Source organism: Zootoca vivipara, chromosome 1 (assembly GCF_965207765.1).
Source record: "Zootoca vivipara chromosome 1, rZooViv2.hap1.1, whole genome shotgun sequence".
NCBI lineage: Eukaryota > Metazoa > Chordata > Lepidosauria > Squamata > Lacertidae > Zootoca > Zootoca vivipara.
In genome coordinates this window covers 91,496,973-91,521,620 of record NC_142582.1, presented here as the reverse complement: position 1 = coordinate 91,521,620, position 24,648 = coordinate 91,496,973, and the positions used below count along the sequence as shown (strand labels likewise).

The window sequence follows — 24,648 nt, the reverse complement described above, 5'->3', positions numbered from 1 at the left end:
GGCAACAAGACTGCACCCTCCTGTTCAGGCTCCCGCCATAGCTGATCAAAGTCTTCCCCAGTCTCCACTAAGGCTCTCTGCTCTGCAGGAAGGTCAGAGAGAGAGAGAGCCAGCATCCTGCTCTCCCTTCCAAAGCGACTGAAGTGGAAAGGAGAGATTCCCACCCCGCTCCTCCAACCCATGTTCCACCAATTCAGCTCTATCCCTGTTTCTTCCTCCTCCATCAGAGCCGGCCAACCCAGGCTTGATCCCAACAGTGCTGCGTGGCCCATGACAGAGCCCAAGGTACATTAACCAAAGAAGAAATGATGTTCTACTGACCAATATCCACCACTCTGTCTCTTGTCCACCTGTGCCAGAAGTCTTCTGAACAGTCAGCTAAATACAATGCATCCAGCAAACTTTGGGAATATATATTACTCCACATGCCTGAGAAGCGTAGAAAATGCAAAAGTAAAATAAAAACCATTTGATATTTAGATACATTTTTAATTAGCTTTGATGTAATTTCCAGGTGAAGGTAAAGAGGCTGTTGCATTTCTTCCTTTAATTTATTGTTTTGAAATGGATGTCATGTTCACTAATATTTTACTAATTACTGTATTTACTATTTCCTGTGGTCAGTGCTATTTTTCTAGAAAAGAAGGTGCCAGAACTCACCACAAATGCCTCCCTTATTCTCTTATAATGGCAATGGTGAGAGGTGCCAGAACTGAGTTCCGGCTGGAAAAAAGCCTGTAGTAAAGTTCTAATTCCCATCAGAATTGTGTGAAAGAGGAGTATATAGTAAAACCGTGTGAGTGGTAAGGAGTCAATTTCAAAATGCATGCAACTAAAACAGTATAGATTTTGTTGGTATCTCTGTTCAGGTGTTCATGGACCCCCTCTCTCCATATGTGTTCATCATCTGAGGGCCTTCTTCGCGTGCCTCCTCCATGAGAGGTCCGGAGGGTGGCAACACAAGAACAGGCCTTTTTTGTATTGGCTCCCTGTTTGTGGAATGCTCTCCCCAGGGAGGTTCAGCTGGCGCCCTCATTATACACCTTTAGGTGCCACGCGAAAATGTTCCTCTTTAACCAGGCCTTTGGCTGATTAACATTTTATACCTCTGTTAAATGTATTTGTGGGAGAGGGGTTATTTCTTTGTGTTTTTTTGTTCTTGTTTTTATCTTGTGCTATTATACTGCATGTTGTATTTTGTGCTTTTATATTGTATTTTTATGTTGTGAACCACCCTGAGATCTGCGGATGAAGGGCGGTATACAAATTTCATAAATAATAATAACAACAAGTCACCTTGCATGTAACAGAGTTCAGATTCCGGCAGCTTCTTTGTCAAGTGGCCCATGTAGAACTCACTTCCAAAATGTTCCGCATTAATGAAAGCTCCATATTTCAAGGAGCCTACTTCATAGGGAGTAAATTCCACCCACTCTGCAAACAACCATATAAAAATAAATGTTAAGTACAGTATAGTTATTGTGAAAGACAGGTAAGAAATCTAATAAATAAATGATGTAATAATTACACTGGAGGGAACATTGCAATAAAACCTGCATTCTACCTCTCTATGATAATCATAATTAACCATTGCAATGGATTTGGACATCACAACACCCCATCCCTCTTACAGAAACTCTACACCTATAAGCCAATCACCCATTGCCACCACCCTTCTGAGTAATACCCCTCCCCACCCTCTCACTATATATGAGGGTCTGGTGACTTCCATTTCAGTGTATCTGAAAAAGTGTGCATGCACACAAAAGCTTATACCCAGAACAAACTTAGTTGGTCTCTAAGGTGCCACTGGACACGGGTGGCGCTGCGGTTTAAACCCACAGGTGGAATGTGGTTTAAACCCATAGGTGGACCCAGGTGGAATTAGCACCCTATCTCAGTCACAAAGACCCAGGTGGCGCTGTGGGTTGAACCACTGAGCCTAGGGCTTGCTGATCAGAAGGTCAGCGGTTCGAATCCCCATGACGGGGTGAGCTCCCATTGCTCAGTCCCAGCTCCTGCCAACCTAGCAGTTCGAAAGCATGTCAAAGTGCAAGGAGATAAATAGGTACCACTACAGCGGGAAGGTAAACAGCGTTTCCATGTGCTGCTCTGGTTTGCCAGAAGCGGCTTTGTCATGCTGGCCACATGACCTGGAAGCTGTACGCCGGCTCCCTCAGCCAATTACGCAATATGAGTGCCGCAACCCCAGAATCGGTCATGACTGGGCCTAATGGTCAGGGGTCCCTTTACCTTTCAGGTGCTACTAGACAATTTTTTAATTTTAATTACACACACACACACAGCATTCATGCAGCATTCACACATGGCAGGGATAATGTGTTACTACACCTCCCTAAATGGGTCACCTTCATCTGTAGCTGACAGTGAAGTGGAAACTCTCTGTGCAACAAGAGTAATTTACAAAGGAAGCCAGTACTTGGGTCTATCACGTGTATGGGAACACTTTCCATGTGATTATTGTTTCAAGTGTTGTTGTTGTTGTTGTTGTTGTTGTTGTTGTTGTTTAGTCATTTGGTCGTGTCCGACTCTTCGTGACCCCATGGACCAGAGCACACCAGGCTCTCCTGTCTTCCACTGCCTCCCACAGTTTGGTCAAACTCATGTTCGTAGCTTCGAGAACACTGTCCAACCATCTTGTCTTCTGTTGTCCCCTTCTCCTAGTGCCCTCAATCTTTCCCAACATCAGGGTCTTTTCCAAGGATTCTTCTCTTCTCATGAGGTGGCCAAAGTACTGGAGCCTCAGCTTCACGATCTGTCCTTCCAGTGAGCACTCAGGGCTGATTTCCTTAAGAATGGATAGGTTTGATCTTCTTGCAGTCCATGGGACTCTCAAGAGTCTCCTCCAGCACCATAATTCAAAAGCATCAAGTCTTTGGCGATCAGCCTTCTTTATGGTCCAGCTCTCACTTCCATACATCACTACTGGGAAAACCATAGCTTTAACTGATGCTGTACTGTACTGTTGGAAGCCACCCAGAGTGGCTGGGGAAACCCAGCCAGATGGGTGGGGTATAAATAATAAATTATTATTTATTATTATTATTATTATTATTATTATTATTATTATTATTATTTAACTATATGGACCTTTGTCGGCAAGGTGATGTCTCTGCTTTTTAAGATGCTGTCCAGGTTTCTCATTGCTTTTTTCCCAAGAGAAGCCTTTTTCTCCCCGAGAGCCAGTGTGGTGTAGGAGAGCCAGTGTGGTGTAGGAGAGCCAGTGTGGTGTAGTGGTTAAGAGCGGTAGACTTGTAATCTGGGGAACCAGGTTTGTGCCTCCGCTCCTCCACATGCAGCTGCTGGGTGACCTTGGGCTAGTCACACTTCTCTGAAGTCTCTCAGCCCCACTCACCTCACAGAGTGTTTGTTGTGGGGGAGGAAGGGAGAGGAGAATGTTAGCCGCTTTGAGACTCCTTTGGGTAGTGATAAAGCGGGATATCAAATCCAAATCCAAGCAGGTGTCTTTTAATTTCGTGACTGCTGTCACCATCTGCAGTGATCATGGAGCCCAAGAAAGTAAAATCTCTCACTGCCTCCATTTCTTCCCCTTCTACTTGCCAGGAGGTAATGGGACCAGTGGCTATGATCTTAGTTATTTTGATGTTGAGTTTCAGACCATATTTTGCGCTCTCCTCTTTCACCCTCATCAAAAGGTTCTTTAATTCCTCCTCACTTTCTGCCATCAAGGTTGTGTCATTTCAAGTATAGAACAGGCCTAAAATGAGGGAGAATGAGTAGTACTCACGAGCACTCAATGTGGTATCAAAGACTGACAGGACTTATTAAATGCTCAAAATCCAAGAATTCTGTTAGGATTTTGAAACAAAGGTATAATTCTGTATAAAAATGTACACAACACACAATCTATGCTGCTCCATCGCCAGGAGATTTAGTATCTACCGGTATTAGTGGGACAATGTCAACCAATAGTCTTCCCCTGGCCCCCAGCCTTCGAAGCGAGCTCACGTAATTTTGTCCCTACCTTTAAAATCTAGAGTGCTGTATCTTTCTTTGACATTGAGAGCAAGGTAGATGGGAAGTGGGTTCTGACCCAGATTCACAGCCTGCCGTTGATCTGAGAGCTTGTGATGATTGGGCTGTTTGGGAAAAACAACAGTCAGCAGAAGAGACATTGACACAAATAAATTTCACAAAGAACCTGTCGCAATACATCTTGGCATCTTCATCTTGGGTCAGACCCAGACTTTGCTCCTTACCTACCGTATGAGAGGCAACGTTTGCCAATTCCTCCTTCCCACTGCAGTTGCCAGTACCACCTCACACACTACTCCAGAGTATTGGGGGATGCTTTTAGCTGAGATGCCTGCATTGCAGGGGAGTGGACTAGATGACTCTTGGGTTCCCTACAACTTTACAATTCTATGATTTCCTGACCTCTCCTCTCCAAGCATACCCCATAAATCTGTTCTGGGTCCCCCACAACCTTCCAGATCAAATGCATGGGGCATGGGGTGTGCTATCAATGTAAATTAAAGAAATAATAGCAAACACCCTGTCCCCTTTCTGTGCTTGATTTGTTTCATATTTTCCCAATATGCCAGCCCACATTATGCTTCCCACCCACCCCCAAAAAGTATGAATACAATACCTCATCATTAAACAAGGATTCAATAATGAGCCCCCAGAGATCTATAAAAGATAGCTTATATCCATCTCGGTGCCTCTGACAGATTTCCTTTTCATAGTATGTTAAGTGCCTCCGAGAAAAACAGGAAAGTTTGTTTTTCATGACGTGTTTCCGAGCATCACTGATATGCGCTTCCAAATCTTTTTGCGACCAATTGGCATCTTCATATAAATTTGTCATAGTCCTAAGGAAAATAAATTTTAAAAGGAGAAGGAGAAGAAGAAGCTAATATTGAAATTGGCCATGAACTTTGGGCAAATACAGACAGTCACTTATCAACTGGCAGCTAATCAAGTTAGGGATGTTCAAGGATTATTATTTTTCATCCACATTCTAAGGCAAACTCACCTGATCTGCATCCCATGGACTATTGTGTAGATCAGAATGTGGCCTTCCTTAGAAAGCTAATTGTTTGAGGTGGTCTGGGGGTGCTTTTTTAAAAAGGCACAACTTTTGAAAAAGGTAATAATAGCTACTCCAAGCAGTTGGAAAGCACAGCATCTGCCACTGTGCACATGGAAAATGAGACTGTAAATGCCCCTGGAGCAATGGGACATTTGCTCTCAGGAGTGTTTGCAGCCCCATTTTCAATCCGCTCGGAAGAAGCCATCACCTGTTTTAAAAAGAAGAAAATAAATGTCAAAAGGCAGGCCTAGAACCACCCCACAACTGTCTGTATGTATGTCTTTTATCTGGGTTAAAATGTTATTCGGAGTTCTCATGGGGGCAGGAATGGAAATTAATACAGGAATGGAGCAGAATGGAATTAAAATGAATACATATGAAAGTGATGTGAACTTGAATTAGACTGAACTGTCTATGCCTAGTTGATGTGACTACTCGATGAGCAACTCATCTAGAGCATCCTGCCAATCAGTTAGGACCATTTCATCACACATCTGCACCCAATCAACAATCCAGGGAAGCAAAGGACCAGTTAAATTATTCTCACCAATTTTCATAAAAAGTTTCCACATCACTTCCATGTATAAAACAAGTTTTCATTGAAACACTGTTTGGTTCAAAGGATTTTGCAAATCTGATGCAAACAGCAACAAAGGTCATGTTACCCACACTCTCCTCAAATAATAATAATAATAATAATAATCTGACTCTTAACTGATTTGAAAGTTGCTAAAGTTTCCTAAACCATGTAAGTTGTTGTTGCTAAGGTCGGAAGCTTTTCCAAAGGGTTGCCTATGGTCATATCAAGACTGGGAATGCAGTTTAGTCTCAGCATCTGACAATGTTTGAAATGCATATATACAGTACTTCATTTCCCTAGAACTACAGACTCAGTTTTTTATTTCTGTTTTTCTAATCACACTGAGTATATTTTCCGTTCATTAATAAATCTGAAAAGGGGGAGGTAGTTATGATGACAAGGCTTGGCTCCATTGAATCAGTTTCCAGGACCATGAAGTCACCAGGCTTATTTTGTGCTTTTTTTAAAAAAAATCCTTGGTAAAATTGCACAAATTCAGCATAATTTATTTTTCTGTTTTATAAAGTGACGGTTATGCTAAACAAAGGAGGAATGGCAGGGGCTATCCAGGGGAGCTGCAGAAAGGTTTGCTTCTATTTCATGTGGTACAAAGTTTTCCATAGATGTTGAACGCAACAACAACAACAACAACAACAACAACAACTGAATAAACATAAAATGTGCCGTCATCTCATGTAATTACCCCACGGCGGAAGGTTGTAGGAAAATTCAGCAGGTCTGGATACATCCCTAATAGTTTTGCTCCATATTCTCCTTACCATGTTGTGCCAGATAAACCAGCAATGTATGAAATACAGTCTAAGAGATTCTGCTTCTGGAGAGCTAACAGGCTGCCGTACATCGCAGTCATGGATCTTACGCCACCTGCTGTTGTCATCACAGCCACAATGGGAACCTGAATAAATTTGAGAGCAATTATTCACAAATTTGCAGAAGAGGGAAGATTGAAGGACTGAGCAGAATCACACACACTCCCCCCCCCTTTTTTTTATACAAAAAAAGCTTAATCACAAATCCCAAAACCTCATCAAGGATGGAAGATTCTATCAATTTCAGTTTCTCTCGCTTTCCTCGGTCTTAAATTGAGTTCACTACATTTCCGTTTATATATATATTTAAATAAAATGCTCTCACCATATTTGCCAGCATTTCAGTACACATCTTTATACGCAAGTTTGCCAAAGATACACAGTTTTTGTTGAAGAACTGCATCACAAAACGAGGAGAAATGTGGGTCTTGGTCTTGGTTCTGGTACCTTGGCTATGGAATGCCCTCCCCATTTCCATTTGCTCAGCACCATGCTTCATTTTGGCCTTTAGTGAACGGGCATCAAAATAGAAGGTGCAGGAACTGGTGATGCTTGGGCTGCCTCCTAAGTTGTCTGTTTCCCAGCTTGCTCGCATGAAAGCACAGGTGAGTTGGGGGAGATGGAAACAGCTGTGGAGCATCACACAGATGCTAACAGCGTCCCCAAAACGCAGGGCACTGAAGTGTTGGAGTGAGGGTCCTAGAAAATGAATGAGTGAAGGCGAACAGAAGCTGAAGGAGTAAAAAGGACAAGCCAATATAATCTTACAGAAGGAGGAAGAGAGAGAAAAAGTGAAGGCAGACGGATAAGCGGGTTGGCTGCAAGCAGAGCCAGAACGAAGAATGATTAAGAGGAATTCTGGGTTGTTCAGCCTTATGGCAAACCAGGATGCAGACACTGTAAAATACCATAGGCTGGTGAAGAGAACCAGTACCCTACAGGGGGGGGGGAACCACATGGTGTAGGTAGGCAGGAAAGCTCTACATTATGGAATATAAGATAGAAAATGTGTCCTGTGGTGGAAAGGGATTTCCAAGAGCTAGTGGTACAAATGGTGAATACATGTTATAGGTAGGTAGCCGTGTTGGTCTGACGTAGTCGAAACAAAAAAATTTAAATAATCCTTCCTGTAGTACTAGTTACAGGTAGGTAGCCGTGTTGGTCTGAGTCGAAGCAAAATAAAAAAATTCCTTCAGTAGCACCTTAAAGACCAACTAAGGTTATATTTTGGTATGAGCTTTCGTGTGCATGCACACTTCTTCAGATACTTCAGGTATCTGAAGAAGTGTGCATGCACACGAAAGCTCATACCAAAATATAACCTTAGTTGGTCTTTAAGGTGCTACTGAAGGAATTTTTTTATTTTGCTTCCTGTAGTACCTTAGAGACCAACTAAGTTTGTCATAGGTATGAGCTTTCGTGTGCATGCACACTTCTTCAGATACACCTGCATGCACACGAAAGCTCATACCTATGACAAACTTAGTTGGTCTCTATGGGGCTACTGGAAGGATTTTTTATTTTTATTTTTTGTTTCAATGGTGAATACAGTTCAAGATAGGCAAGTGTACAATGATGCACACTAGGGCCAACAAATCTTAACGGAATCATTTATCAACTTCAGCTCACACAATCTAGGCTTCTCGCTTTTTTCTGTCTCCATACACCTCCTCTCAGGATAACTACACACAGTGTGCGGAGCTTTAGACTTCCAGTGCTCTCCCTTCAGGGCCCATCGAACTCCACACATCCTCCTCCCACTAGGGATTAACTTTAAAGATGTGTAAGGCGAAAAATTATTTTATGTTACAACAGTATACATGAATGTGTAAGATATTATGCATGAATTAGACCTTATCGGTAGTGGCGCCCGCCCTGTGGAACACCCTCCCATCAGATGTCAAGGAAATAAAAACTATCTGACGTTTAGAAGACATCTGAAGGCAGCCCTGTTTAGGGAAGTTTATAATGACTGGTGTTTTAATGTACTTTTAATCTTTGTTGGAAGCCTCCCAGAGCGGCTGGGGAAACCCAGCCAGATGGGCGGGGTATAAATAAATATATTAGTATTATGCATGGATAAACATGTGGCATGGATATATATGAATCCCTTTGCCACCGTTTTCTCTTCTCATCTTACATACCTCATCATCCTGCAGATCTTCTTGAAGATTAAGAGCACTTTTCAAAGCAGCAGCAACATATTTCTTGCGCTTACAAATGAAGTCCTGCTCCTCTGGGCATACATCAAATCCCAAGCGCATGTCTAGGTCATTCTGGCTAAATGACACAAACTCATATCATAAACCTGAGCAGCTGAATACTGTACTCATAATATATGCATTAGTATTTGAATAAATTCCAGCGCTCCAATGTTTGCTGTCAACAATTTGTATTTGGCAATATTTGATAGCTGACATGTAAAGGTATGCAGTATTTAACAGCAGTTGATAAAGAACTTGGAACAATATTTCACATTTGATTGGTGAGTTTATAATATTTCGTATTTGGAAACTGCCAAAGTTGAAAACAATGAAGAGCTGCCAACCAGTTTAAAGAATCTAGAAGGTCGAAGTAAAAATCCTAGATTCAAATCTGAGTTTGTTTGTTTTAAATGCGTTCAAAATCCAAATGACAAAAAGAGAAATTGTGTCAAATTTTGAAAAATTGTCTCTGCTCTAGCTTGAAACATCAGAAGTTGAACCCATGCCTTCCCCCATTCGTACACAGAGTGCTTTAGCACTACATTCATACCTATAAAAGGCAAGTACAGAAGGGTGCTCAGAAGGGAAGGTTACTTTTAAAGCAATTTCAGAAAGCTGCAATTTTTTTTAATTATATTACAAAACAAAGAAAGCAAAGATTGAACTGCAAAGTCATTGCAAGGAGAAAAATGCTTACCAGTTTTCTGCTGTCACAAATACATCATATGCTTTGTCCTATAAGAAAAATAAAAAAGTTATGATTTCCATAATCTTCAAAGGAATTTTCTTTGTTCTCCTCCTTTATTAGTACAGTCTGATGATCATAATAAATAATAAGTTGAACCATCCTAATGTGATGTCTTGCAATTCCTTGCTCTCAGACTCCATCAATTCGGTTTACACAAAGGAAGTATGCTTTACAAAATGCATAAACCAGTAATTTACAACATTCATGCAACAGACCATTCAGGGAGTTAACGTCAGGTTATGAAGAATAAGTCCACAGATGCAGGTTCAGTGCTTATCCATTCTCTGACATGTTTCAGATTTCAAACCTGTAACATCCACAATGTCCATCTCTGTGTATGTGCTGCATCTTTGTACATTGCATTTTGCCCCTATCTCAGAACTACTTTCAAGCTTACACTGGCTCCCTGCACGCAGAATGGCTGCTTCATTCATTTCAACAGAAGGCCAAATCTGCATGTAAATTACTTCAGACCGATGGATCAACTCTCTCCATTAAAAATAATGGGGAGTCCTATGCATATAAAAGGTTTGAGCACATACAGATCTCACCACTGGAAGAATCAACGGTCAGCTACAATCCAGACAAGCAAATTACTAAACCACATTTTCTCCATGTAAATCTTCAATCAACCTTCCCGGACCAGGTGCTCTCCAGATGTTCTGGACTACAACCCACATAGAAAACAAAATAAAATTGTTTGCAATCAGGACTCACGTTTGATATTTTCACTCTCTCTCCTATGGGAAGCTGATGCAATGGCAAAGTTAGGGAGTTTGTGTGCCCTTTATCTGAACACTGAAGAAGGAAAAACAAATGGTCACAACACAATACGTCTTTAAAACCAAAAGGCATATTTCTTACCTAAAAGTTGCCTGTCTCCTACTGCAATGGCTAGAGAGCAGAATTACTAGTAATGGATATGTTGTTTAAACAGCACAAATTAAATTACATAATTCTGTGCAGAATTCCCCCATTTGCATCATTAATTTCTATTATTATTATTATTATTATTATTGAAATAACTTTTTATTGGATTTCATAAACAAGAATCATAGGAATAATGAATGACACAAATAAATAGACTATGTCTTTGTGTGTCATTTGTGTATCACAAAAATAGCATAATAAATTTGCAGTTATATCTACAACATATGGTTCATTATCAGTGCTCAATGTATAAGCTCTTAGTTCATGAATTTGTTTAAACAAAACTGAAGGGGAAACAGGATAGAACAGAGTTGACAAGCTAAATGCCTAGTCAAGAGCCCTTGTGATTGTACTTAGATTGAATATGAGTAATAGTCATTTTTCCTCTTACGTTATTAGTGAAACAATATAAAGTGTTGACATATTGATGAACATGAGAGCAGGGTTCAAAGTGAGGATACTAATTTATGCTTAATTTTAAATTTAGGTCAACTAGATTGAGTCAAATGCTAATGGGGGGGTTGGTTTTCTGGAAAACTGGCATATACTATGAAATTAAACGACACTGGGGTAAAGCCATCTTTCTCGATCTGCCCACGTGTCAACTATAGTTTATTTGTTAATCTCTCAAGGAGGGATATTTCCCAAACTGTTTTGTACCAATTGTCCAATGTTGTGCCAAAAAGGTCTCTCCAGCATCTGGTTATGTTGCTTACTAATAAATAAGTGGCTTACTACTTCTTTACTATGTAAATCCAGATTGGTGCCTTGAAATATATTTTTAAAAGCTCATTCTGGTTTAACTTCCAATTGTTTTATTAATTTCTTCAAATACCAAATTCCAGAAAGGCTGGATTTTTGTACATTCCCACCGCATGTGGAGATTTCATTCATTCATTCATTCATTTTGTATACCGCCCTTTGTAGATCTCAGGGCGGTTCACAGCATAAAAATACAAGCCCTACCAGCAATGTGGTGACACACTAGAATGAATCATTGCCAGCTTCCTGGAGGGTTATCGTTTGTTATTATCAGAGATAATAGGGCCCAAATGTAGTTAAAGTTTTACTAAATATTCGTAACTATGTCCTATCAAAAGCAGTAGGACAACTAACTTCTATTCGTTTTAATGGGTCATGACAAGGGATGGATGAGTTTGTCAATGTCAGTTTCTCTTTGTTTCTCACTATTCCCATCTTTAGTTCAGTTCTCAATAGTTCACCAGTTTGCATTTTTAAAATAGCATGTTAGTGCATTTTTGCCTAATACAGTGGAACCTCGGTTTACGCCTACCTCTGTTTACGAACGCCTCCGTTTACGAATGCCGCAGACCCGGAAGTGTTTACATCCGGGTTCCGCAGCATTGGATGCACAGATGTGATCTGCACAGCGCATGCATGCGCGGAAGCACTCTATCGGTGCTTCACACATGCGCAGAAGCATGTCTTTGTGAGCGAACGCCTCCGCGGAACGGATTGCGTTCGCAAACCAAGGTACCACTGTATACACATTTTTGCAAAGCCATTTCCCCTAATATAATGCCTTTTTCTATGTTGTTTTCACTAATATATGCATTTGTATGCACATCTTACCCTAGCAGATGCATTCTTGGTACGCATTACTTGACTCGAAAACTGCATTGCAAAATTCAGAGAAGCATACATTTTGCAGGATGACTATGTTTTGCTTTGTGTATTATTTCAGAAACCACAAATTAAGTAGATTCCTTAAACGCACACTGAATTGAATTTCTCTTCCATCTCCATGATCAAGAGTAACTGATCATAACATTTTGCATTGACTGACAAGCAATTGATACAGGAGCACCTGATACATAGGTAGAGTTCGCTGCATTCCAAACGTCTGAATGTGTGACACCTGCACAGTAAATCTCTTAAGAAGAGTTTGGGTTAGATTTGATATCCCGCTTTATCACTACCCGAAGGAGTCTCAAAGCGGCTAACATTCTCCTTTCCCTTCCTCCCCCACAACAAACACTCTGTGAGGTGAGTGAGGCTGAGAGATTTCAAAGAAGTGTGACTAGCCCAAGGTCTCCCAGCAGCTGCATGTGGAGGAGCGGAGATGCGAACCCGGTTCACCAGATTACGAGTCTACCGCTCTATTCTTAAAAGGCCAGCTTTTGCATTTCTTTGTTTGTTTTAAACCAACTACTATGGCCTCATTATAACTGCATAAAACTAATTAAGAATACGTAACCTGAAGGTGACATTTTTGCCAGATGCAGAGCTGGGCATTGCAGGATAGGGTGCAGCTTCTGTCTTTGGTGGGGCATTCACTGTTGTGCCCTCTCTATTTCCCATAGCTTCTATTGCCTCTCTCCTAATTTCAGTTTCTGGTTTCTAATGTCATCCATAACTTCCCATTCCCCTAGTCCTTGTAAAAAAAAAAAATTCACATTCCTTAGAAAAACCAAATTGTAAAAGCAGAACTAAATTGTGAAACAAGCAAAGAACGCGCAATTTGCTTGACTTGTGCTAAGTACTCTGGCCAGCACAGCCTGTAGATTTTATCGGTTGTGTTCAACTTGGCGTTTGAAATGGATGACCACTACTTACACAAATGCAGCATTTCTTTGGAAATTCCACTTCCAGGTGTGGGTTACAGTACTTGACATAGTGGAACACTGTGGAGTTTGGTGGGGCATATCTAGAACGATTGCCCAGTAAAATGCTCTGAGTATCCTCAAGGGATCCTTTCACTGTAAAGGTGAATTCTTCTCCTGAGTGCAGAGCAGAGAACACAAAAGAACTTCAGTATTAAAGTACACAGAAGCAATGCTTTTTTTCTTTAAAAAAAATGTTAAGGGGTACTCTCATTTTCCTACTCATATAGAAATACTGCCCCTCAATGAGGCCAAACTTAGATTCACAAAATGTTTAGGGGTATGCGTACCCCTGCATCCCCCCAGAAAAAAGCACCGCACAGAAAAACACTTTTATTTATAATATTTGTAAGCCCTCCCACCAAGACCAGGGCAGCATACTGTCAGGGCGCCAGGGTGCTTTGCACGAGTAAGAAGCTCCAAGCTCTGTGGCTGTTTTTACAGAGTTTTAATATATACATATGTACAAGAAAGAGATAAAAAGTCCATGACCGGGGGGGGGGGGAGGGAGAGAGAAGAAGAAGAAAAAAGTCCATGACCATTCAGTCCAAGTCAGAATCCGGAAGTGCTGCTCGGCGGGACTTCCTCCAGCAAAGCATCCTTGGCGCCCTAAAACTCTTCCTCTGCTCCCGGTGCTTCCCCCCCCCCTGCATAACTGGGGGGATGGAGGGACTACATTTCCCTCCCCTCCTGAGCTGCTCAGTTGCTTCTCCCCAGAAACCTCCCCTCCCGTGGTGTTGCGCTCTGATGCTCCCGACACCTCCTGTGGCTGCTCTGAGTCGTCAGCATCCCTTTCCTCCTGCACTATCTCGCTGGGGTCTTCCCTGTCTGAGAGCCCTGACAACGATCGGCTGGGCTCTCTGCTGACCTCTGGTGGTGGTCACCTGACACATACCTGTGCAATTCTGGTTTATCCTTACAACTGATAGGCCAAGTCAACTTGCTCAAAGCCACCCAGCCTGCCAAGAAGCATTTGGAGAGCTGGGGTGGGGGGTGTAGTTTTCATGAAGCTACTGGGAGAGATCATCAGAGGGTTTGAGCTGGGTGTTCATCAATATGCGAATGATACCCAGCTTTACCTCTCTTTTAAATCGGAACTAGTGAGGGCAGTGAAGGTCCTGTGTGAGTGTCTGGAGCTGGTTGGAGGATCAATGGTGGCTAACGGATTGAGGTTGAAGTACTGTTCTTGGGGGTGGGCTGGTGTGGAGAACTCCCTGGTCCTGAATGGGGTAACTGTGCCCCTGAAGGACCAAGTGCACAGCCTGGGAGTCATTTTGGACTCACAGCTGTCCATGGAGGCACAGGTCAATTCTGTGTCCAGGGCAGCTGTCTACAGGCTCCACCTGGTATGCAGGCTGAGACCCTACGTGCCCGCAGACTACCTTTGAAGGTGATTCGGAAACTGTGTGCTTGATAGCTAGCTAGGTAAAATAATTAATAATCTTACTTCTGTCTTTTTTCTTCTTTTCTCTTCTATCCACCTCAACTTTTAGACAGCCAAGCTCCCGAGACTGCAATGTAAAAGACAGCAACTGCAAACCTTCAACATTTCATTTAAAAAAAGGGGGTAACATTTGTCAGCATACGCCTCTATTCTCACACCAAATGCCCTGGCTGTGTCCTTTATTACAATCTGTTGAAGGCTCTTAGCTATTTACAGGTGTTATAATTGGGGCAATATGGTTCCCTTCCAAGTCCTGGAAAACTACAGTCTGAAGTGGAGAGGTTGTTCTATCCTCAGAGGCTCCTCACTGTCATGACCCCAGAGTCCAGCAATAACCCATGACACCAACTCTGGTGCAACCCAGTCAAATGTGCCAGGTACAAATAATAAAATTATCATTATTATTAATACAGAGTCACCACCAAACTAGGTTCCAGACTCTGAGTCTGACACCAGTGATGAGACGACTACTGAACCTGAGGTTGGCAAACGGGAGCCCCCTAAGGCATCTCCCACAGCACTGAGGCCCATAGAGTCAGAGCCAGGATGCTACAGAACAGGGTTGGGGAACCTCTGGCCCACAGGTCAATCTTGGCCCACAAGGCAATTTCCCTTAATCCACATCCACTCATTACATCAGTTGATGGGTGAGAGTACAGGCTTCAAGAGACATCTCCCCCAGGCAGCCAATATTTCCAAAAGGCAACCTACCCCCCCCTTTGTTTCCCATCAGGTGATCCAGGGCCGTCTTAAGCGCCCTTGGCGCCATGGTGCGCTGGATCTCTCCGGCGCCCTCCCGCCCCGTTTCCCAGCACGGTAGGCAGGTGGGCGCAGTGCGCAGCTGCGTGGCGGACCGGCAGAGCGGGCGGCCAGCGGGCGGGCGCACCTCGCGGCGCCCTCCTGCCGGGCCGGCGCCGTGGTGCCCTGCACCACCCAGCCTGCACGTAGGGCCGGCCCTGAGGTGATCAGGAACAGAGGGAAATTGTCTCTTGGATGAATTGTCTGTGCATGGAACTCAAACAGCTGTCTGAGAGCAAAAGGGAGGCCATCACACAGGTCAGCAAATGCGTTGCCCTCTCACGACATCCAAAATTGGTTCCCACTTCACTCTGCCTAGTGGTAGGATCAGCCGCCCCGGGCAAGGAAGTATTTGCTTATTTATCTCAAACACCTACCTTTCCATGTAAAAATTCAGAAATAAGAGGTAAAATAGGTATGAATTCAAAAGAACGTACCACCAGTACTCCGTTTGTAGCAAGGCTTTCAGGAAAATCTGGCCTGATTAAAAGAAAGAAAATGAAAAATTGTGGGTGCCTTATTTGGCTATAGAACTGCATTGTAAAATATGGAGATTTTTTGAAGTATGGCTGTGCTTCAGCTCATGTATTGTTTCAGAAAGTGTAAATTTGGTAGACTTGCCTTTAAATGCAAGCTGAGCCAAATACCCACCCTTTTCCCCTACTAGGGTAAAGTGTCCATTACAGTGGATGTATTAATTCCATTGGGTCTACACTTAATAAATTAAACTGATACCCTTTGTCATCTCAAGTGTTACTCACATCTGTTCCAAAGTGAACTCCACTTCCAGCACCTCATCCTTCTGACGTTGGAAAAGGGGGATGTAAAGAAAGGAAAGGAAAGGAAATGTTCAAAATAATAACATTGAAAAATATACTTCTGAACTGATGTTGTTCTACTCCGCTGGGAGCTACTTCGCAAGCAACTCTTTCCTATAAGATAGTCCTTCCCCTTGGAAAATTGTATGTCTATCCTGTTACATTGGCAACAAATATCTAATTCAATGTGCTTAGGTATGTTCCTGCTGCTGAGGGCCTTGCCTGCCTCCTTCCATCTGGGCAGAGAGGGCTCCATTTTTGTTTTTGTTTTTTAAATTGCTTTTATTTTTTTATCGGTCATTTTAAATTGTAATTGATATTAATGCTGTATTCTTAGTTTTAGATTTTCAGATTTATGTGGAAATTGTTTTCCATTTGGTTGTGTACTTTTTGATGTGTTTTATTTATTGCTTATGACTTTTGTTACATTGGTAATTATGTAAATCTTGTCATGTTGTAAGCCATCTTGAGCGTTGTTTTAACTATGGAAAGGCGGCATACAAATAAAATGATGGTGATGATGATGTTCCATTACATGCAGCAAAGCAGAATCCTGTGTTTCTCTATGATGCACCAGAACATATTTTGTAAACAACAGGTAAGGTGAGTAAATGTGCCACTCTAGGGATGTTCTAGCTGATATGGGAAAACAGAAGAATCCTAAACCCCAGTAAACTCAATAGTCCAAAAATTAAGGCATATGATAAAGACATAAGAAATTCAGTTACATTTTACATATGTTTAAATAATTTCCATATATTCCAAGAAGCTACATGAAGGCATGACCTTATAAATATACAAATTTGTCAAACTGCCATGCCTAATTGGTTTCTGACTGAGAATTTATATAAGTAACTGATATATTTGCCTATATGCATTGCTGTGAATCCAAAGATGCAAAAAAGGTTTGTTAATCAGGAGCAGCATTTTACTATAGACATGTACAATATATATAATGAAAAGATTAAAAGTCTGGAAAATTATGCTGCATGGCAGATATTCAATGGGGACACTGAAAGAATGAGAAACAATAGTATACTCTGAACTAATTAACTATAAATTACAGGATATTTCAAAGAAGCCCTTATTAGTCTGCATCCCATTCTCCCAAACTGTACATATAATTTTGTCTCTCACCTGTTGGTTCAGTTCAAAATGCCTGCAGACTGTTTCACCAGGCTGGAGCTGAGCTATATCAAAAAGAATTGTGCAAAGCTGGTCATCCCTGAAGGGAGTATCTTCATCACACACTTTCAGTTCTAGTACATTCTAGGGAATAGGGAGAATTAGTCAATGTGTGGTGGGCAAAACCATTTTGAAGACAGACAGCATTAGTGTATGCTTGGGGTATTCAAAGGAGTATTTGAAATTGTATTATTGACTTCTGAGCACCAGAGCAATCACCTCTTCTTGCCACCATAAAAATGTATCCTGCTCTTCTTCCATGACTATAAGGAATTAAAAATGGGTCATGATGGCAGTGAATGGCAATCAGGTAGTTCAGGAAGAAGAGAGGGAGTAAAATAATTGGTTGCTTTAGGCACAGGAGGAACATTTAATGGTAACATGACTCACAACCCTGATAAAACATACTAAAGATACTCAACCATCACTTAACTACATTAAAAAGTTCAGTGTGTCCCCGTGGAGGAGGAATCTTCCCATACAGTGGTACCTCGGTTTATGAACACAATTGGTTCCGGAAGTCTGTTCATAAACTGAAGCGTTCATAAACTGAAGCGAACTTTCCCATTGAAAGTAATGGAAAGTGGATTAATCCGTTCCAGACGGGTCCGCAGAGTACTTAAACTGAAGGGTTCATAAACTGAAGCATGGGTGTAATTGGTTCCGGAAGTCTGTTCATAAACTGAAGCGTTCATAAACTGAAGCAAACTTTCCCATTGAAAGTAATGGAAAATGAATTAATCCGTTCCAGATGGGTCCGCGGCGTTCATAAACCGAAAATTCATAAACCGAGGTGTTCATAAACCGAGGTTCCACTGTATCACTATTCCATCCCAAGATAGCAGCACCTAGATCATCAAAACAAAGCCTTAGCTTGAATATCTGTAGCTTCTTGTTTACATTAATTAAACTAATTAGAACTCCCCCTGAAAGTGATACTGGAAAAGTCAGAAATTACACATCACTGTTGTAATTATTATTGCTATATATTCATTAGCTGGGGCCTAAGCCATAGAGAGCTTTATAGGTCATAACCATCCCATTGAACTGTGCCTGAAACGAACTGGTACCCAGTGGAGCTATTGTGAAAAATGAGTCGTATGCTCCCTATAATTAGACTATAGAGCTGTCCCAAGAGATTATTTAGAAATCTGATCTAAGGGAGACTAATGAAAATTATGAAACTTGTTTAGATCTGTGGTGAGTTTTCCAGCATATACTTCGAACCACAATCAGGCCTCCTTCATATGCGGGAGCTGTTCCCACATGATTATCAAGATAACTTAGGTACGGACAGTCACTGTTCATCTAACAGATACAAACATGATTTCATTATGATGCTCTTTCATAAGTCACTGTGAGAATCCAGACAGAAAAGAAACCTGAAAACATTTTACTGAGGGAACTGGGGGGGGGTTAATAATTTGAGGAGAAAGGAACAGAGAAGTAGCTGGATTTGTAGCTGTTTTACTGACTGAACCCAAAGAGTACTAATTATTGGCTCCTTATTAAAGTCAAAGTCATACCTCGGGTTACAGATGCTTCGGGTTGCGTCTTTTCAGGTTGCGCCCCGCGCCGAACCTGGAAGTACCCGAATGGGTTACTTCCGGGTTTCGGCGCTCGCACATGCGCAAAAACAATAAATTGCACTTTGCACATGCACAGAAGTGCTGAAACGCAACCCGCACGTGCGCAGACGCAGCACTGTGGGTTGCAAACGCTGCGGGTTGCTAACGTGCCTTGCGCACGGATCATGTTCACAACCTGAGCGTCCACTGTATTTTGGAAAAAAGTGACAAGTGGGATGCTGCAGTGTTCTGTCCTGGGCCCATTGTTCTTCAACATTTTTATAAATGACCTGGACAAAGGAATTGGGAGGATGCTAATCAGATTTGCAGATGACACCAAACTGGGAGGGGTAGCTAATGTCATGAAAGACAGAATTGGAATTCAAGAGGACCTTAACAGATTGGACCAAACAAACAAAATGAATTTCAACACGGACAAATGTCAGGTTCTGCACTTAGGCAGGAAGAACCAAGGCACAAATATAAGTTGGGGGACACCTGGCTTGCAAGTAATACATGTGAAAAGGACGTAGGGGTTGTAGTAGACCACAAGCTTAACATCAGTCAACATTGTGATGTAGCAGTAAAAAAAAAAAAATGCAAATGCTATTCTAGGCTGCAACAACAGAGGTATAGGGTCCAGGTCAAGGAAATTAATAGAACCACTCTATTCTGCATTGGTCAGACCACATCTGGAATACTGTGTCCAATTCTGGACACCACAATTTAAGAAGGATATTGACAAGCTGGAACATATGTAGAGGAGGGCAACCAAGATGATCAAGAGTCTGGAAACCAAGGCTTATGAGGAACGGTTGAGGGAGTTCGATATGTTTAGCCTGGAAATGAGGAAACTGGGAGGAGATATGATAGCCATTTTCAAATATCAAAAGAGCTGTCATGAAAACGGAGCAAGGTTTCTCCTGTTTCAGAGGCTAGGGCCTGAACCAATGGCTTCAGGTTACAAGAAAGGAGATTCCGACTAAACATCAGAAAGAACTTTCTGACAGTAGGAGCTGTTCAACAGTGGAATGGACTCCCTTGGGAGGTTGTGGAGTCTCCTTCATTTTTAAGCAGAGGTTAAGTAGCCATCTGTCATGGGTGCTTTAGTTGAAAATCCGGCATTGAGGGAGTTGGATGCCCTCAGGATCCCTTCCAACTCTACAATTCTATGATTGTATGAAAAGGATGTGGCCCTTGATAAGGGAACTTTTGCCCAGCACCATCTTGGGGATATTTCTGCCCTGCCACCACTACTGGGCAAAGAGGCTGATTAATTGAAATGAGGATGGAAAAAGAAGTGGAGGCTAACTTGGGAGCTGGCAACTGCAGCTGGATGTTGACTGAGGGGGAAGAGGATTAGCTGTTTCTCCTCAATTGAGAAACATGTGACATCCAGGTGTATGGTGTGCACAGGCTTGTATGGGGAGAGGATCATAAGACAGATCCAATACAAAGAAAAGAGAGAGGGGAGAAGAGATCTAGGTAAATGAGTGCAAGGTTTCCACATTGCAAACCTGTCATTCTCCAAGACATTCCCCAGAGTGGCTGTAGAAACCCAGCCAGATGGGCGGGGTATAAATAATAAATTATTATTATTATAAGTATTTATCATTGACTTGGAGGCCCCTCATGAAATTGTGATGCCACTACAAATCTATGATTCTGTTATTTTGCCTTTCTTAGTTAAGGTCTTGTGCAGTGCAGGGAGGAGGTCAGCAAAACATACCTGTAGGAAAACTCACTCAGAACTACACACCCAGGGGCCATGTTGCCTCAGGGAAGATCTCTCTGGTTGCTAAGCAACACCTCCTCCACCAGCCCTTCTGGTTTAGCTGATTTACTGATAACAGAATTAACCCTCTAGTTTCAATCTAAATGATCCCTGCTGTTGTATTTATCAACGTGGTAGTTTTTTTTTTTTACTAAAATCAACAAAAACAACCAGTGAAAACCTCACCTTCACCACATTCTGGATTCTAAAATAGAAGGTTTCATTCCAGACTGGATTGCTGCTATTTGAGATGGCTTTCGTCCGGGTATTACCAAAGGAAGCTGTCGGTAACTTCAAACTGATGTAACAATCACTTGGACTTACTGCATGTTTTAAAAACAACAACAACAACCAGTTAAAACCAATTACAATGTATTCTCACCTCACCTTCACCATACTCTGGATTCTAAAAGAGAAGCTTTCATTCCAGACTAGATGACTGCTATTTGTGATGTTTTTTATCTGCCCATTACCAAATGATGTTAGGAAAACATTCTTTAAGAAACAGATAAAAGTTCCTGGAAGCTTTAAAGAGGGTTCCAGAATTTTTCTTTAGTGCGTAGCAGTGGCACTCTAGGCTTGATTGCTGTCAGCTGGAGGTGCAAATAAAGGGAGGAAGTTGCAGGCTGCAATTTCCACTCAAGGAAAGCGTACACACACACACACACACACACACACACACACAGTCAGCATGCACACTGACAACAAGTTTAGAAGTAAGACAATGCGCACTGCTGATACTCTGATTTTGCTGTGTCAGGATTGTTAATTACTGGACTGAGATTTTACCGTGCTGGAGAGATAAAGAAGGAATGTGAATAGGTTGTATATACTGTAATAGTAACAGAAATGCTTGTGCAACCAGCTATTGACAGTGAATTTGAGTACTTACATAACAATCAATCTGTCTTACTATAATTAATTGATCACAGTCAGTTACAGGTTTCTTTGTTTGGGACGCGGGTGGCACTGTGGTCTAAACCACAGAGCCTAGGGCTTGCCGATCAGAAGGTCAGCGGTTCGAATCCCTGCGACAGGGGTGAGCTCCCGTTACTGGGTCCCTGCTCCTGCCAACCTAGCAGTTCGAAAGCACATCAAAGTGCAAGTAGATAAATAGGTACCACTCTGGCGGGAAGGTAGGCAGCATTTCCGTGCGCTGCTCTGGTTCGCCAGAAGCAGCTTAGTCATGCTGGCCACATGACCTGGAAGCTGTACACCAGCTCCCTCAGCCAATAATGTGAGATGAGCGCCGCAACCCCAGAGTCGGTCACGACTGGACCTAACAGTCAGGGGTCCCTTTACCTTTAAGTCATTTAGTCTAAAAAAGACAGATACTCTCTTATTTTTCAAAGTGCTATATCTAGAATGACTGGACCTAATGGTCAGGGGTCCCTTTACCTTTACCTTATATCTAGAAATATAGTGTCCTGGATCGATTAAAACATGGTTAGTGAACCTGTGTCCTCCACCCCAGATGTTAAAAGGCAGAGGAAGAGCGCCAGGCAGGCCACAATTTATCTCCCCCCCCCCCGAGTGGGCCGAAGTGCTGTTCATTGCTCAGTTGGACCCACTCCCCAGGGAACAACCTTCCTAAGCCTGATGGAATTGGCCAATTGCTAGCAGGGCAATCCAGCCAGCCATTGGTCAGATCACTGGCATAGCCTGTGGTCTGGCCGCAACACCGCCCATCATAGAAGCTGAGTGGAGTCGTTGAACTCCAACTCCCGTCAGCTCCAACCAGCATGGGCAGTGGTCAGGGATGGTGGGAGTTAAGCCCTAGCAACATCTAGAGGGCCACAGCCTAGCCACCTGTGAATTAAAAAAAGGTTGTACTTCTAACATACATCTTGTAATTTGGAATATCTCATGTTCACGGTATTAGGGTCAAGATATCAAACAAGTCAGTCCTATTCATTTTCCTATCTCAATCCTGTTGAATAACAGCCTGCTCTTCTGCCAAATAAATAATTAGAGGATCATTTTTTTTGAAATGATACTATGACTACAGATAACATGGGAACGTTTTTTAGTGGCTATTGCAATCGGTGTTCTAAATGCTATATTTCATGATGCAAAGAGTAGCATGATGCAAAGAGTAGCCTTTCCCTTCCCAACAAACAGCATAGGCAGGCAAGGAATTTTGGGAGGAATTCCATGTTGTTGTGCTGTTTTATGGCAGCACAAGTATTTCTGCTTCCCACACAGAGCAGTCTCCTCTCTTCTCCCCCTGCACACTGTTTGGGGGTTCTTCTGACCTTTCAGAGCCAATTGGGGGGTCTGGGGGGCTGCATGGTGTAAGGAGATGGGGGAAAGCCCTGTTGTGCAAATGTGACTTATTGCACTGTCTCCTGCTATCACATCTGTCTAGCTGAATCTGGCCAAGCCACGCCAACATGTCAACAGAGCCTACAGTGGTAATGACTACTGTGGCTTCCATTAAACAGTAACAACATAAAATGAATAAAAATATTCATTAAATATTTTTCATTAAATATATTTATTTAAATATCATTAAATGCATAAAAACAATTAAAATCATTATTAAACAAAGAATCTTAATATTAAATCAATCCATATTCATATGCCAGCATTTTGTGAGCCAGATTTATAGCTACTCAGGATCTGCCAGATACTCACACACATCTGCTCGCTGGAGATTCCTAATTCTTATAACACGTACAGAGAGCAAACAGAAGGAAGGTACCTGTACCTGAAAGACAAAGTGGAGAAAGGAGAAATATATAAGGAACACTTAAAGTGAATTTACTTCCTTTCTCTGGGCAACGCTCAAGGCAGTTCACCATGAAGAAGAAGAAGAAGAAGAAGAAGAAGAAGAAGAAGAAGAAGAAGAAGAAGAAGAAGAAGAAGAAGAAGATACCACAAAAGCACAGTAGTAAAAGATAAAAGACACACACAGAAATCAAATGCCATTGGACAGAAGTTAGAGAAGAGTTGGGGAACTGGCAGGGTGCCAGATGCTACTGAATCTCCATTAGCCTCAGTGAACAAGGTCAATGGGAGCTGCATAATCCCACAACGATCTGGAGGGCCACACGTTAGCCACCCCTCTTAGAGAGGTTGGCATGACTCCCCTCCCCCAACAGGGTTTGCTCATCCTTTTTCTACACAGGGTCTTATGAAATATGATATAGAGCCCTCCCCTTCTTTACTATATTCTCCTTACTGCCACCAGGCCCTGTAAATTTGCTTTACTTGACAGTACTGAAGTGGGTTGTTGTTTTTTACTTGAAGATACTACCTTGAACTACCTGCACATCCATGACTTGAGAAGCCTGAGACGTTGGTGATGCCATTTGGACCAGTGAATGACATTCTCAGTCTTTTGAGCTATTAACAGCTGTGTTGAAAGTAAGCTTCCTTTCCATTAGCAGTTTCTCTTGAAATTTGGATGAAGGCGTTCCAGGACAATGTGGCCCTCTTTAATCATGCCCTCAGCTGTGCATCCCAAGTAGCACTCAGCACACGTAGTGGTGTTACATCTAATCAGCTCCCCTGTTACTTGAACACTTGAATAAAATTTATAACATTCAGACACCACATTTCTGGCAGAGGAAGGAGATCCTTCGAAATCTGAAGAGCTATTTCAAAAGGATTTGCATCCTGAGTCACAGCAGTAGTGAAGGGTAGGTGGGAATAAGACCTCTGGTCTTTTGCACCCAAAAAAGAAGCAGCAGCATTAAGGCCTTCTATTTGGCAGCAGTGGTGTGGTAATAGGGGGTAGGGGGTAGGGGGTGCGCCGCCCCAGGCAGCAGGCTCGGCAGGGGGCAGCAGGCTGGATGGGGCTGACCACCTCCAACGGCCGCTGCCGCCACTGCGCACAACGCGGCCACCGCCATGGAGAATAAGCCCCAACGCAAGCGAGACTGCCTCACTCCACGGCTTGCTTGTGGGGTTTGCCGTGCCGCATGGCTCCTGTGTGTGCGTGCGCCGTGCGCCGTGACGCATGTGGCGTGATGCGCGACACATGCACACGGTGGACACCCCGCCCCCTGGTGGGGTGCCCTTGCGTTTGCCGCCCCGGGCAGCCAGGCAGCTAGCTACGCCACT

At 42.6% G+C, this 24,648-nt stretch overlaps 1 protein-coding gene across 1 annotated transcript in view; it reads right to left on the bottom strand.

The window, feature by feature from the left end:
• LOC118075436 (cytosolic phospholipase A2 epsilon-like) overlaps positions 1-23,894 on the bottom strand; it is a 36,223-nt gene extending 12,329 nt beyond the window's left edge. Inside the window, exons 1-16 of the mRNA XM_088659075.1 lie at positions 23,850-23,894; positions 23,218-23,290; positions 20,743-20,903; positions 17,191-17,322; positions 15,997-16,037; positions 15,673-15,715; positions 14,441-14,504; positions 12,937-13,110; positions 10,157-10,230; positions 9,389-9,426; positions 8,632-8,767; positions 6,437-6,573; positions 4,634-4,856; positions 4,007-4,121; positions 1,297-1,434; positions 322-429 (exon numbers count right to left, since the gene is read on the bottom strand). Of these exons, the coding sequence (XP_088515201.1) occupies positions 322-429; positions 1,297-1,434; positions 4,007-4,121; positions 4,634-4,856; positions 6,437-6,573; positions 8,632-8,767; positions 9,389-9,426; positions 10,157-10,230; positions 12,937-13,110; positions 14,441-14,504; positions 15,673-15,715; positions 15,997-16,037; positions 17,191-17,322; positions 20,743-20,903; positions 23,218-23,290; positions 23,850-23,894 (1,702 nt within the window). The remainder of the gene's footprint in view (positions 1-321; positions 430-1,296; positions 1,435-4,006; positions 4,122-4,633; positions 4,857-6,436; positions 6,574-8,631; positions 8,768-9,388; positions 9,427-10,156; positions 10,231-12,936; positions 13,111-14,440; positions 14,505-15,672; positions 15,716-15,996; positions 16,038-17,190; positions 17,323-20,742; positions 20,904-23,217; positions 23,291-23,849) is intronic.
• Between the last annotated feature and the right edge of the window lie 754 nt (positions 23,895-24,648).